At 40.8% G+C, this 16,405-nt stretch overlaps 2 protein-coding genes across 3 annotated transcripts in view; one reads left to right on the top strand and one right to left on the bottom strand.

The window, feature by feature from the left end:
- The window catches only part of LOC139472243 (calcium-transporting ATPase sarcoplasmic/endoplasmic reticulum type-like), a 58,532-nt gene extending 55,281 nt beyond the window's left edge, over positions 1 to 3,251 (top strand). Inside the window, exon 27 of one of the 2 annotated variants that reach the window (XM_071254631.1) lies at positions 1,955 to 3,251. In XM_071254631.1, the coding sequence (XP_071110732.1) occupies positions 1,955 to 2,016 (62 nt within the window). In that variant the 3' untranslated portion in view covers positions 2,017 to 3,251. Of the gene's footprint in view, positions 1 to 1,426 lie in introns of both variants that reach the window. The other variant, XM_071254632.1, reaches the window with a different exon arrangement.
- A 2,385-nt stretch (positions 3,252 to 5,636) lies between these two features.
- Positions 5,637 to 16,405, bottom strand: part of LOC139472433 (mediator of RNA polymerase II transcription subunit 15-like) — a 37,070-nt gene continuing 26,301 nt past the window's right edge. Inside the window, exons 3-6 of the mRNA XM_071254910.1 lie at positions 11,067 to 11,157; positions 8,737 to 8,812; positions 7,203 to 7,292; positions 5,637 to 6,780 (exon numbers count right to left, since the gene is read on the bottom strand). Of these exons, the coding sequence (XP_071111011.1) occupies positions 7,222 to 7,292; positions 8,737 to 8,812; positions 11,067 to 11,157 (238 nt within the window). The 3' untranslated portion in view covers positions 5,637 to 6,780; positions 7,203 to 7,221. The remainder of the gene's footprint in view (positions 6,781 to 7,202; positions 7,293 to 8,736; positions 8,813 to 11,066; positions 11,158 to 16,405) is intronic.

The raw sequence follows: 16,405 nt of genomic DNA, 5'->3' as shown, positions 1-16,405 counted from the left end.
GTTTTAAACGGTAGACTAAGTGCATGTCAGTTTCTGTCGATACTTTGTCTAATTTTGGGGTGGATTTGGCATTGGTTTGGCATCTTGCATGGTTGTGTGATTATAGAACCCTTCGGTACTGAAAACCAGTCATCTAGTTAGGAAGAGTATATATATTTGTTATATTTGATATATTTGTGTGACCTCAGTTTTATTCTGAAAATGTTTCAACTGTTCTTTCTATTCTAAATGTTATATATTTCGTTTTGTTGACTGTTAATTACTACTTTGATTATTTAGACTGCATGTTCAAGTCGTCTTTTCCTGCTAATTCTGTTACCTCTGCCGGGCTTTTCAGGATGTGACTAAGTCCTTTTATGTAATTGAATACTGAATATCAAGGACGAAAATCTAAAATTAATAAAAATTGAAAAATTTGATGATACATTTTGCCCTATTTTCATATTATTCAAACAAAAATTTAGAACACCCTACGTATATTAAAATTTATGTATTTTTACGGTATATCGAATACTTGCATATTTAAGGACAGGTCACAATTTCGCTCTCCTCACCTTTCCTATGTTCCCCCACCAATCTTTGATAGAACTTCTGGGGGGGGGGGGGGGGGCGGGCGGCATTTAAAAAATTCTTTTTTCTTTTTTAATTTTTTTTCTTTTTTTTTTATGGTATTGGTTTGAACTATACTGAACGAAAAAAGTTGGATCATGAATATTTTAGTTGATATTTTTATGAAATTGTGCGTTTGGTATTCAAAAAAAAAATGTCCCCTAAAATATTCATGATGCTCTACTTTTTTGGTTCAGTATGCCATTACTTTTTCACAAAAGTGTGGAGATCAGTTGTGTGACATTCGTACCCCTGGCGGATCTGTGTTTGCACTGCTGGTTGTACAAGGCCTGCTTCGGACCGGGTCACGCTACACCAGTCGCCATGGTTATGCTGTGATATTGCTGACCATGCGTCAAGTCCTTCAACTTAGATTCACTCTAAAATACCACTCAAGACAAATAAGGTTTAAATATGGAAGTGTCGTAGTTAAGTATTTTACACTTTCAAGAATGATGCGAGGATGATACTTCAACAGCAGGTACGTTACGTGAACGACAAGTTCATCTAACCCTCGGGACTGGGTGCACACTAATACTCTATTATACATACATAGTCTTACGCAGCATTGCATTTAATCAAATTAAACCTAGAACGGTCAACATCTTCAGTTACGCTTTCAACATAATTTTTATAACTCTTGCTAATTTGAACTTTGGTGTTAATGACAGGATTGTGTTAGGTTAAAAATGCAATATTTTTGGCCTCCATTGCCAGTTAGGGTGTCATGCTATTGCTGATCACTGCTGACATGTCGCTTAGTGTAAATCAAAGGTCAAGGTCATTTCCTGATGGGTCATTCTTTGTCCTCTTTCAGATCTTCCTGGCTTTTTCTGATTGGCTGACGCCAAGATGTGATACTCTCGAGACCATCATGACAGGTCGTGTTGTCCACTCCACACGAGACCAGCAACCTCGTACTTGCACTCTAGCCTGCCGTCTCTTGGCAGATCGCGCTGGAATGCATTGACTTTGTGTGCGCCGCAAATGATTTAGCAAAGTGTGCATTTAATCCGCCAGGTTGGATTGAAACCCATATCATCTTCAATCTCGGCCTGGCGGCAGACCGACGCAAGCTCATAGTTAAAGAACGCCTATCAGTGCGCGTATAAGTGCGTAGTTACAAAAGTGTAGTTATGCATGAACATGGTATGTGTGTTCTCTTGTGGATTTTACTATTTGATTTTACGAAGTTCTACATTTCAAATTTTATCTTGAAGGTATTTTTATCTTAATGCGTGAGTATTGCTTGCGAAACATGGACATCTCCAGGTGGGTATGTGGAAGAATTGGAGCCAAGTTCAGTCTTGTGGCGGAGCTCTTAATTCAGCCTCCGCTTTTCCAGTTATGCCGGGTGTCTTTGAGGCAGCTCCACGCAAGCCTTACGTCCCCTACGATTACCGCTAGAGCGGTGCAGCCAGATGGCGGCAGCGATGGACGAATGGAGAAACAGTGCGGGTTGCCGGGTCTCACTGTGGTGGTACAGAACTATCATGTGATGGAGGATGTCGGGAATACGTACTCTTCCTTTGCTGTTTATGTTCATTTTTCCCAGCGTGCAATTAGTTTGTGGCCTTGACCTTGGCTGTTGGCGCCCTCTGTTGATACTTCTAGCCTACAGTTTAGGAGCTCCTGAACTCCTAAGCTTGTATGTTTCTGATTTCGTGTTAAGTAGTAAAGTGTGTGCCTACGAGTGAATTCTTCATCCAAGTATTGAAGATATTATGTGAATAATCGGGACACCTTCTCACTGTATCGGATGTGATGAGCGAAGATGCAACGACAGGACTGACTTGTAACTATTATAATTATTATTATCCTATTCTCCTATGACCATGGATGCCTGGCTTGAGTGTGTGTAAAATAGAAGAGATTTATATAATTCTGTCAAGTCTCATTCATCTGCGATCTGACTCACGACTGCCATGTTTATTGGACAGATGACCTTGGAGACTCCTTGACCTTGGATCATTCTGTGCCACGGGAAGTTTCTGAACCTTTATTCATGCAACTTTGTTACTATTTTGTGTGGTGAAGATTTAATGTTTAGAGGTTAGGGAAGCTTTTGTTCATATTGGCTGTTATTGAGATCATTACATCATGACTGTTTACCACATTGCCAAAGAGTTATCCTCCCTCTTTGCAAAATAGTTCCATACTTCGCGGTACGTTGTACAGACACCAAATTAATATAATCACAAATCTTGGATTGATCAATTTGGAATTTATATAGGGACACATTTAGATCATTAATTTATCTGGGCTAAGGCAACGAATATATACTTGGGTTGACTTGTATCATATTCCCATGAAATGTTACCTCAGATGGAACGTGATTCTGCTGTTTGGGGCCAGGGGGACACCAAAACGTCACACTTATGCAACAATTCTCACTGGGGGAGCTCCAGTATTATCAAAGATGGCCGCTAGATGCTCAAGGGAGGCAACTCCAGATCCTAACTGTTGTGATACCAGGTGGTGGAGTGAGACAGACAGACGTTGGGAACCCTTTGGTGAAATCTGCCATGCTATCAACCCTGTAGTGCCCGCCCTGGCCCCACACAGAGGAACAGATTTTATTTTATGTAGATATAATCCTGATTTGTACATTTCCTATAGATTAAAGTATCGGTTTTCTACAAGTTTGAATGTTTTATATGTGCATATGGTTTGGTAGGCGACTTTTAAAGGTCTTTACTAGCTTGATAAGAGTTAATCTAACAAAGCTAGTGATAGGGGAAGCCCATTTAGGGGTAAATGCACTTTTGAATCTGATTACATTTTCGGCTGATTTTAAGGAACCAACACACACAGGGCATTCTGTCTGACGAATATTCATCCTGGCCAAGACAACAGATCAAACATTTACAGGATGGTTCAGTTCATATACATGGGTCATTGCATGTCACATTTCTGCTGTTGTCAAAGAGTGAAACTGGCACAAATCACTAGACATCAACCACTTCCCTTAAGTATTTTTCAAAGGGAATTTATTATGGTACACGTTTAAATGACTGAATTGACCAATTCATAAATAATCAATGAAACAGAGCCCTGTTCCACAAAGTGATGTTCTGCCAATGCGATCGTACCATTCCTACTTTAACTACGAAGATTGCCATTTGGAACAGGTCCAGGGATGATAATCTGGTTATTTATTTACTCTAAGCCGATCGAATTTCACAGCCAGAGTGGATGTTACACATGCGCATGTGTTTCAAGTACAGGTGTCCTGTCCGTGTGCATTTGGATCGGGCAAACCAAGTGCCGATGTAGGGTTGCAACAGGTCTAATACGAGCTGACTAAAATAGAATTTGGTGGCTAGGCTCGGTCACTTGACAAGCCATGAAGATCCAGGTTAGAATTGTTTTTTTAGCAACCCATGCTTGCCGCAAGAGGCGACTAACAGGATTGGGTGGTGAGGCCCGCTGATGTGGTTGTTGCATGTCATCGTATCCCAATTGCCTAGATCGATGCTCATGTCAACCACTAGATTGTCTGGTCCAGATTTGATTTTTTACAGACCGCCATCATAAAGCTTGAAAATTGTCCAGTGTTAAACAACAAACAAACGGTTACTTGCCTGAATGAGTTTATCATACACTAAAGATCTGGACATTGATGATGCTATCAACCAATGGTTTGCCTGGTCTGGACTTGATATAGTTGGAATATGGCTGACTGGTGGACAATATGTAAACCAAATCATTTGAAGTGTTGAAAAAACTTCCAATTCAATTTATGCCTAAAAGATCAACTATTTCCCCATTTTGTCCTCTCCTTCCCCAATAATGTTTTTATGTGGTCTGAAGTAAACTGATACATCCTGATGGATAATAGTTTACTTGTAGTGAAACAGTTTCAAAGAATACCTATAATATTATCAGTGAAAAATGCATAGGTCCCTCTGAAGATAAAACTTTCTCCTCATCAAATCTCTCGGTGAACATTATTAACAGATTTTGTCTAAACATCACACAGATCTAGGCTAAAGTAGTGCCCAATGTAGAGCTGAGTAGGCACAGGCAACCCTCCACAAGGACACCGGCCATTGGGACAGACCCAGTTTCAGTTGGCGGATATGACAAGCAGGGTATCTTCTAAACTGTTTGTTTTACTACATTGCAACTTCAAAGGGGCTGCAGTGTAGCCTAGTGGGTAAAGCGTTTGCTCATCACAGGTTACAATGTGTGAACCCATTTCTGGTGTCCCCCCAGCCATGATATTGCTGGAATATTACGTAAAGCGGCGTAAAACCCAACTCACTCAAGCTTCATAACACATGCCTGTAAATAATTGATATTGTGAGCAACAATCCACATTGTCGGATGTGATGACACAGAAGCAATCGCGTCACTGAGCGTAACCACCAGATCCACTTGGTCACCTATCAAGACCAGCATAGGTTGATGGGAACCCATTCTAACGAGGAATCCCGATGGGGTGGACCCTGAACTGGACCCATTTGAATAAAGTGACAAGCATTATTTGCAATAGTTGCATGCAAGTAGAGGAGTGCCATCAAACTATCTTAGGGGGGGCGGTGGGGTAGCCGAGTGGTAAAAGCATTCGCTTGTCACACCGAAGATCCCGGTTCAATTCCCCACGTGGGTACAATGTGTGAAGCCCATTTCTGGTGTCCCTGGCCGTGATATTACTGGAAGATTGAGTATGGTTTTACACTGCTTTTAGCAAACTTAGGACCAGTATGTACAGTAAACTATGGTTTTAACGATGTCAAAAGGACGACTAAATTTATTTTGTAATAACCATTGTTTGTTTTAAGCGTATATACAGCATATATGCAACAAATGGCTGGGACTAAAAAATAAGTTTGTCATATTGGTCAGTTCGTAATAAACGTAGTTATACTTGACACTTTATTCCACAAAACAATCTCAAAGTGCAACAAATATTGTTAGACATCCTTGAAGTATGAGAGACACATGACATTCTTGCACCACAATCACATCTTGGAACAGCATCCTGGAATCGCTATATATTGATCAACAAGAAAACACGGTGATAAATTACATCAACCAATTTATTCCGAGGAAGGCTACCAGTACCTTGATGAAGCAGACCATATCCATAGGATACATCTGGACAATAGCACCGAAGCAAGAACCGAAAGATAGACAGAAACGTCAAACAGTGTGGAGAAGATAGGTTTACATTGCATCCTCTAGATCCTTCACACAGCATCAAGGTAGCCCTTTACCAAGTTAATGATCCTCAGTGTCCAATAGGGAACACACAGATGATACCCAAGATGCATCGGAAAGCATGTGAGGAACAGGAATGACTTTCGGAAAGATCTTTTATATATTTTCTCTCCATGTTTCGTATGATTACTGTTTGTCCATCAACAAAGGGGAATTATCCTTTAATCTGGAATGGGTCACTGATTAAAGGGCACTTCGTCGCTGGGCTAAGCTGTGTGGATGATCATGGAATCACAATATTGTCTTAACGTCAGGTGGTTGAACATGATTGAGATCAGGGAGTTTACAAAAAATCAAGATCAGAAAAACGTGGCATGAGTTCAAAGAACTTTGATCTTTTCTGACTCTTGATATTAAACAGCTATTGCTACCAAAAACAATTCAGATCTTCAACTATCAACATGAATTACAATGATTATTCATTTTAAAACAATAATGGCAAGTAATCATTGATTAAAATAACATTCAAATTCTAATTAACTAGTAAAAAGGATACCTTAAGTTAACTGCTAATAGACCACAAACACATGAGATATACTCCAATATTTAAGAGTCACTAAAAGTCTAACAAAGTAAGTTTTGTATGACCCAAAGTTCACACACAGTTGTCTCCCTTAATAGAAATTACATTGTTTTTTCATTCCTTGGCTTTGACTACAGGACATGAACATTGAAAGAAATATAAATAATTTGAGAGTTTGAGTGACATACTGTTATTACAATGTTATTTCAGCATATACATGTTGCATGGTATAAACGCCAGGACATATATTCCGTAGTGTATTCAGGTCATGTGGGGATGGCCGCTTTCAGACATCGTGTGCAAATTATGAGACATATTTACATCACACACTTCCAAATTTCATGACTTTGTGGAGTTGTAAAATCACTTCTTTCTTGCCTTGGTCCAAGAAAAAGACATCGGTGAAGAAAAAATATTTGTTCCTGAAAACAAAATTCATATGGATTTTAGAAAGATATGAAACAAAAACTGTGAGCTATCAATCAAGGAAGATGTTAGATTGAACATCATTGAAATTATGAACTGCGTGTTAGTCTGGGCTAGCATCATACCTTGCCTTGACACAGTACGAGTCAGTCATCGTTTACACCATTAATGCCATCTTTCACCATTTATTGGTATGACATGACCTGAGATCAAACCACTGACTTTTCACCCCCCTAACAGATGCTCTATTCACTAGAACCTCACTCTATTAACTAGACCATGTAGGCCGTCGCGATAAATCAATAAAAATGTTAATTATATCGTATCAATATCATTCAAAATGATGATTTAGCATTAAGAATTGTTAGATAGGCATTTCTCTAGATACTTAGGACTCCTCTCATGGTGGCCAACTCACAGTGACTGATTCCAGATTATTAACTGGCGCTGGCGCCATCACTTGACGATCCTTCGTTTGTCTGGCCACCAACTTCCTGTGGTGCAGAACCTGTGAAGCAAATACCAGGATTACAGACACAAATCAGTTTACAACATCCAAGCTTTTCAGAAACTACTGTCAGATCATCCTCAGTTGTCCAGGGAATGATATCTCCATTGTGTTCACATATTTACCCTGGACCCATTTGACACCATAGGTCCGTACTGGCAGATGCTAAAATAACAAGCGTATAGTTGACAAAGTCATCTATATCCCCCGCCCATTTTATTACGTTATGGTCCCAAACCAGGTAACTGACCCAACATTTCTCTTAGCCCATGTCAAAATAGCTGCAATGGAAATTCTAAAATAAACATTTCTAAAACTCCTTAATATCAAATGGCACTAGTTCAGTATGGGCTTTATATATAGACATGCAATGTTTGGCAAGGAAATATTTAACAGTTTATTTGTTATAATCCTTGAGTAAACCAATCCTATATTAAAACTTAAATCCAACTTCTTGTCATGGAAACATAAACAATAAATAATTCTAAAAGTGCTATATATCAAAAGGCACCAGTTCAGTATCGGTATGTGCCTGGTAGACATGCAAAGTTTTGTAAGAAAGTATTTAACGGTTTTTGAGTTTTGAGTTTGGAAACAAACACCACCCTTATAGAACCTAAGTCCAACTTGTTGCAATGGAAACGTAAAAAATAAAAATTTATAAAATTCCTAAATAGCAAAAGGCACCAGTTCAGCATGAGTTTGATAGACATGCAAAGTTTCATAGAGAAATATTTAACGGTTTCTGAGTTATGCTCCGGAAACGATTTCGGGATGCACGCACGCACGCACGCACGCACGCGCACACACACACACGGACGGAACTCATTTCTATATACTTCGTTGGGGCGGGGGATAATTAAACACTTAGCCGTGGGAAATGGAAATTATGTGCACAGTAACTGAAGAGGAAAATGATAGTGATGTCACATCCTGAACAAAGCTAAGCTAAGCTAAGATTGTTCCAGGGTATTTATTACTATAGAATTGAGACAGAAGAATTATTTATACCAGTGTATTCTATCATCCAATTATTGTCCTGAGGGAGGCATTCAAACATATTTTCTGATATCTTTGAAACAGTTGTCTTTTTTATTATAATCAACTCTTCACATCACACAACCGGTTTTAGAGTTATCTCCCATGCCATAGCATCTTTCTAAGTTGGTTGATGCATTAAATGCATTACAATGCTGTTGGCAGTCCAGTGATACCCACCTGGAGTTATAAGGAATAATGGAATAATTTAAATCTAAAGTTGATAATTTAAAACAAAAAAATATTAGTAAGAACCATTTACAGCTAGAACAACTTTATGGTTTTGATAAACATATGTTTGGCATTGCATCTTATCACAAATCATTAAAAAAAAAAGTAAGTTTTCTAACACAATTGATTATTAGTAGGCAAACATCCGCTACTCAATTGTGCACCGTCTACTCACTTCTTGCTCGGTGCGCAGCCCGCTTCTTCTCGTTTAAATGTAGGACAAGGGAGGCAATCAGCTGCATATAGTCATCCTGCAACACACAACATGGACGTCAGTCATCTCGCATAAACATTATTTGCCCATGTTGATAAGTAAACACAACTGTGATTAAGAGCAACATAGTACAACATTTTGAATAAATAACAAATATTCCTGTTCATGAAAAGGAATAACTTCAGTCTTGATGTCATTGTTAATTTTGACATGGTTTCTTCCATGTCACCATGACAGACGCTTCCATTCGTTAGCCTTTGGTACAGACTTTGCGAGTTTCAATCCTGCTCGCGACACACAATTGTTGTGAAATTGTTCTATCATCAAAGTAAATTGAAGGAAAAAAGAAATTCCAGCATTCCCAAGAGGTGTTTAACTAACAATTCAGTTGGTTAATGCCCATTTCAAAGACAAAGGAGCTAAGGTGAGTGAGTGAGTTGTGTTTAACGCCGCTTTTAACAGTATTCCAGTTATATCACGGCGTGTCAGTTTAATGTGGGAGGAAAGCCCGAAGTGATGCAGGTCTCAGACATTTACCACTTTGGTGAAACCAATGAGCACGGGTATGGTGCTGACAAACCTAGAAACATAATCGAGGCGAACTGGGATTCAAACCAACAATCATAGGTTTCTGGCGTGCCCAAGGGACGCACAGTTTGTCATTAAGACCTACAAATATATTGTGTCAAATTGATAAGTCCATAGATGAAATACTTGTTGTGCGGGGGGCACGGATGGCCTAGTCGTCTAAGGCACCACAATTCGCTGTGCAGAGTTGCGTCCCTTGGACACGCCAGAAACCTATGATTGTGGGTTCGAATTCCGGTTCACCCCGAATATGTTTCTAGGTTTGTCAGCACCATACCTGTGCTCATGGGTTTCACCGAAGTGGTAAACGTCTGAGACCTGTATCACTTCGGGCTTTCCTCCCACATGAAGCTGACACGACGTGATATAACTGGAATACTGTTAAAAGCGGCGTTAAACCCAACTCACTCACTCACTCACTCACTCGTTGTGCACAATGATTTGTATACAACAGGGATTCCAGGTTAGAATTGGTTCCCAGCAACCTATACTAGGCGTAAGAGTCGACTTAATGATATCATACCAGCATGGATCATTGGTCATAATATTAATCACTGATTGTCTGGTCCCTACTCGATTGTTCAGAGGCCACCATCATATAGCTGAATTCGTCATTACACAACAAACACACACATCTGATTGCCATTTGAACACAGTAGTTGGCCTAAAACTACATTAATGCCAAGTGACCCCATGTCCTACTTCACTGCACATACATCCCTATCTTCCCAGCCACTATTAACCACCATGTGTGACATTTATTTCATAGTCAAATGCAGCAGTTAACATTGTGAATAATGAGACAGGTTCAAATAAGGGTCAGACCATTATCCTGTGTTCCTGTCATAAAGCTTGTCAAATATCGCCATCATTGAACCCCGGTGGCTGGGACATGCACAGATTACAATACTTCAATCAATGCCCATATACCTGTTCTACCTCTACGTACCTGTTGATTGGGCAGGTGTGGACAGGTGGAATAGGTTAAGTGCCAATTAGATTACCTGTGGACAGTGTGGGATCAACAAAGCAAATCAGTTTATTGGAGCACGAGGGATCTTGCCTTTGATACTTGGGCCAGTACAGCATATTTGCAGACTCTATCTCCTTATATGAGGAGTCTATATACACTCTGCTTGTCTTGTTATTCTATAGGGTGTTCAGGGAATGGTCACAACACACTATATGGAGCTACCACAGTCCATTCAAAGTGACTAGGGCTTTGCTAGGGCTGGCGAGTCCAAATTTACTATCCGGGTCCCCACCCCTCTATTACCCGACCCTGCCCAGTTACCCAGCCCCCTATTACCCGACCCTACCCGGGTCCCCACCCCTCTATTACCCGACCCTACCCGGGTACCCACCCCCCTATTACCCGACCCTACCCGGTTACCCACCCCCCTATTACCCGACCCTACCCGGGTACCCAACCCCCTATTACCCAACCCTACCCGGTTACCCACCCCCCTATTACCCGAACCTACCCGGGTACCCACCCCCCTATTACCCGACCCTACCCAGTTACCCACCCCCCTATTACCCGACCCTACCCGGGTACCCACCACGCTATTTACCGACCCTACCCGGTTACCCACCCCCCTATTACCCGAACCTACCCGGTTACCCATCCCCCTATTACCCGACCCTACCCGGGTACCCACCCCCCTATTACCCGACCCTATCACTATGACACTGATCCTTACCCGAGTCTTGGCGTTACAGTACAGGACATTTTCCATCTCTTCACTTGAGTTGGCGCCAGGTTCGAGGTCCGCACCTTGGCGAGCTGCCTCTCTGTAACACAACCACATCAAACATCAAAGCACAGACCACATGTAGATTAAACATCAATTTTGCCAATTACGTTTAGATCCAGTGTGATTTATGTAAATCTTGCCATGTAGCGGAGAAAAAGCATCAATACAAAGTGAAGACCATCAGTAGCCTACTACAGACAGCCATCTGCAATTCCAGACATAAACTCAACAAAACCACCCGATTCTTCTATATTACTGTCATGGTAGATTAACTCCATGTGAAGCCCATTTCTGGTGTCCCCCGCCGTGATATTGCTGGAATATTGCTAAAAGCGGTGTAAAACCATACTCATCCATCATCCACTGAGCCAAGATTCAGTTGACATGACAGTGAAATGTTTGTTTATAAAGCACTTTATTACACATCATGGTGTCAATGTTCACATATCAGTCTGTTAACAAAGCTCTTATGGACTCAGCATAGCCATGGACAATAAGTGATCGTCTGTTGTCGTAATCACACGACAAACAAACATGAAAGGCTGAAGTTGAACATACCACTGTATTCCTGATGAGCCTTTCAGATTCAAGTGGCTCGCGAACAGTCTGGGTCATTGTGCCTTCAATGTTAACAAATCATACTTCTTATACCACTGGACCACAATACAGAGTCATCCATTACCATTGCCTCATGCCTTAATTATCCTCCGCCACGAAGTGGAAGGGGAATATTATGAGAATGGGTGCTGTCCTATCCGTCCGTCCGGAGCAGAACTCAAAAACCATAAGAGAGAGATATCTTAACCAAACTTGGCACATAGATAGGTCTAGTAGTGAACTGGTGCCTTTTGATAGTTTTGGATTTTTTAAAAAGTTGAGTTTCCATAGCAGCGACTTTGACTTGGACTGAAAATGGTGGTCGTGCCCGTTTCCAGAAGGTTAATGCCTTGCACACTACTAGACATGTCATATTGGGGGGAGATATGAATATTTCATGCTTGTTTTGTTTGCTGTTTAAAAGCCACACTCTGCATATGCATATGCCAGCTATGGCTGTCTGATCACAATGAAGTCTGATCTGGCAAACCAGTGACTGATATTATGAGAAACGTCCCATGTCGACGGGTTCAATGACACACACTCAGCCACGTCACCATGTCTGACACCTGATTCATTAGATTACCTCTTATTCCCCTTCGCAGTTATCATGATATGTGCAGTTAATATCACACTCAACAGTGACCTCCCTTAGTTGTGTCAGGATCCGAAGTATGTGGGTTCAAATCCAAGATTTTTATCCTTGGTCCGTCAGCACCATCCATGTTAATTGGTTCCAACAAAATGGTAATCCTAACATTATCTCTCATTTCCCCAAATTACCAAAACACATTTTACATCATAAAATGTCACTCATGCCACATCAAGATGATGCATTTCAGAGTTTCACAAATTAAGAAAATCACACAGTCTGTTGACCTTGATATTCGCACAATAGTTCAAATAATATGTTATAAGTTTTGTGATTGGCTGAAACTGTTTCCATGGCCATGACAAGACACAGAAATATTCCCGCCCTGAGGACATCCACTTAATTCATAGGTGATAAATCTTTATCTCGTCTATCGAAAGACAAACAGAACAAGCCTCAGGGCCGATAAGTAGTGTCTGACGACTGTTAGAAAGTGTCCTTGGGATGGTCAACAGGAAACACACATCAGTCATGCTGACAAAAACAGATAGAGTGAGTGAGATGAATGAGTTTAATGCTGCCTTGAACAGTACATCAGTTATATCACAGCATGTCCTCTTTATGGGGGATTCAAAGTGGGATTCAAAGTCGTATCCCCTTGTGAATCCTCAAAACATGGTGGTAACATGAGTGAGTGAGTGAGTTGGGTTTTATGCCGCTCTTAACAACTTTCCAGTTATATCACGGCGTGTCAGCTTGATGTGGGAGGAAAGCCCAAAGTGATGCAGGTCTGAGGTTTACCACTTTGGTGAAATGATAACAGGACAAGGATCTAGGATTTGAACCCAGCCCTGTGGATAATATGAGCTAAGGGAGGTAACTCTGTAAAACCAATTGTAGCATCTCAGATTACGGAGGCAACTATGCCCAAGTCTGTCTCACAGCCGCTGAATCATATAATTTTCCCTTCCACCCTGCCCTTGTAATGCTATAGCTCCAAAACGAAGCAAGTCTAGATTTTCCACTAGCGAAAGTTACTGAACTTTTGATGCTCAGAAAATTGGAACTGATAGTATTTAAGCCATAAATTTTGAATGATAACATGTCTTGGCATTGAAAGTTCAATATCAGCCACAAATCTGTCAACAGGATGTATATCAGGGATAGACACTGTTGATCAAATCCAACTGGTCCCTGTTCATTTCGGACTAGTGGTTTATGGAAAATATGTTGCTTGATTTGGGCAGAAGACAGCTAGTCTCTATGAATATTCACAAGTCGCTCACAGACAAGTGGCTGTGTCTAACCCTGTTTATTCACGCAGTGAATACAAATGTTATCAATAGTCTAATGTGGCCCACTCTTTCAACATAAACACTCACAGCAGTGAGACGGACCGGGTGTCTCTCTGCACAGCAACATGCTTCGCCTGTGACGACTGCGCCCCCTGTTGGGGCATGAAAGTGAAGTACTGGATTATTGACTCAATGTACGGTCAGTTCAACCAGCCCAAGGGAGATAACTTTACTTGTATTCTGACCCTCCCTTCACAAATACGCAATAAAGCAAAGTGTCCCCTCGTACACCAGAGTATTCATCAGCTCAAAATCTCACTGGCTTTCCGGCAATACAAGTAGAAACTTGCATCATTATCAATGCAGCAATTGTGTGTAAGTTGCAGACAGCTGTGCACAGCTCCACCTTAATGTGAGTGTATTACACTAAGAAATGTATGTTAGGGACTCCCCCCCCCCCCCCCCCCACCCATTTTAATAAATGACCAGCTCACTTTACAATCAGAAATATTTTCCACAGATTCGATCAGCTCTAGCCTCATGTTAATATCGGAGTTTCATGAATTGTCAAGTTATCATATCATGTTATATTTGAAAAATAAATCATGCATATGAAATATCTGTAATTAATTCAACAGTGTCAGTGTATAATCAATGTCCGCTGATCCAAATTTAAAATATGGTGCCATGGTAACTGTCCTCTCAATCACCTCTGTTAATCATGAATTACTGATAGTTTTTTTTAACCTAGGGAATACAACAAGCCTCTGACGACAAAATAAGGAATCATGAGGCCCTGTTAAGGATGGCTCATCTTGTAACGTGTTGAGTGTGTGAGTTGGGTTTTAACAGTATTCCAGTTATATCACAGCATGTCAGCTAACTGTGGGAGGAAAGCCCGAAGTGATGCATGTCTCAGAGGTTTACCACTTAGGTTAAACCCACAAGCACGGGTATGGCACTGACAAACCGAGAAACATAATCGGGGTGAATCTAAAGTTGAACCTACAATCATAGGTTTCTGTCGTGCCCAAAGGACACAACTCTGCACAGCAAATTGCAGCGGCTTAGACGACTGGGCCACCCGTGCCCCCTGTAACCTACAACATTCCACTTTCGTTCGAAAACTAATTTGTCATAAGACCTACAAACATATTGTTTCAAATTTTACCCAAGGTTTTTGTAAAAGTTCATGAGCTTGGTTTTATGCCACTATGAACAGTAATTTATTCATATAACATAAATAAGGACATTTCCGTTTCATGTAGGAAGAAATCCCAGTGATCTTCGAATCATCTACATTCCTCAATCACCATTGGAGGCCAGAATTGCTGTATAATCAAGGCCTTTTTCTAGTACGTGGGAAACCAGTGATGGGTGCTTGAATAACATCATAGTCCTTTTCCACCACATCGAGTGCCAAATTTGCCACAGTCTTGGGGTATCTGCTCTACACGATGATTCAATGTCTCGCAATGCAGGGTTGGCCCGAAGTTCCTGTACGGTGGCTCATTTGCCTTCCATGGGGATCACCTGGCCAAGTCATCAGTAGACTGAGAATGGACAAACATCCCTACTACCGAACATAAAGTTCACATATGTCAGAAGGCAATTGGACGTCCGTGGGTAATACATAACCTAACGTTATTACTTGTCTAAGAAAAGAACACACATCACAAATACGCTTAACATTAGCCAGATTCGCACGGGAACCAGTGCCCGAAATAACTGCTTGCCCACCTGCCCGTGACTAGTAACTTTTCTGTCGGGCCGCATGAAATTTTCCTCAACCTGCCCGACTGTCTGGCAGATAATTTTAAGACTACTTACGTATTCAGTTTTATCACTTCTTGTAGATTCTCAAGCAATTGTTTGCATTATTCCAACCGATTCAAGACGCGATTTTTCTCTTATTTTTCACGATTTTTCAATATTCATAATGTTTGAAGATGGGCAGGCAACATCTTTGGGGTCACCTGCCCGACTGTCTTGTTGGGTTTTAAAATTATTTCAAACACTGACGGGAATGGACAGTAAGATGTCCACAGGTATGGTGCTGACAAACCAACAACAATCAGTCCCAATCTTGAATTTGAACTCAATAAGGAATGAAACTTTTTACACAGAATGCCAGTACCTCTGATGACTGGATTTGTGAAGGAACTTTGACCACAATGGCTATGATATTGCAGACCCAAACAGGGCCTCTCTCTGTGAGAGCCAGCTGGAACTGTAGGGCACGCAGTCATGCGGTACAGATCAATACTGCTCGCTCATTATTGATTGATTTCATCACCTTTACTCCGTCAAATGGACAATCATGCTTGAAACACATGCTGTTCAGGATACAGCACTTGCTGGAACGTCATTGACCTTCAGATGTTCAGCTGCATGCTGTGATATACAAGTTGATAATATCCCTCTGTAAAGTACTAATATCTCATAACAGACTGACTAAGGTTTGCTGAAAATATCAGATGTATTCTATAAAGATATCTTACATTCTGTAACACGAGTGTCTGGGTGTTTGTCAGTATGACGGACTGACCTTTATCTAGTCACGTTAACCATATCCGGTTTACAAATCAATATTTACAAAATCAACATACCACGTCAGTTACCATGGTTACTGGCAGAAGCATAAATGAAATATTCCTATATTCATAAACATGATAATTATTAATCACAATCATGGTTGGTTGGTTGTTTTTTTTAATGCCACACTCAGCAATATTCCAGCTATATGACAGGGATCTGTAAATAATTGATTCCGGACCAGACAATCCAGTGATTAATATCAT

The sequence above is a fragment of the Haliotis cracherodii genome, unplaced genomic scaffold (assembly GCF_022045235.1).
Source record: "Haliotis cracherodii isolate W230 unplaced genomic scaffold, xgHalCrac1.p SCAF_24, whole genome shotgun sequence".
Lineage (NCBI taxonomy): Eukaryota > Metazoa > Mollusca > Gastropoda > Lepetellida > Haliotidae > Haliotis > Haliotis cracherodii.
The sequence above is the reverse complement of the archived record's forward strand: the minus strand, read 5'-3'. Positions and strand labels throughout refer to the sequence as shown.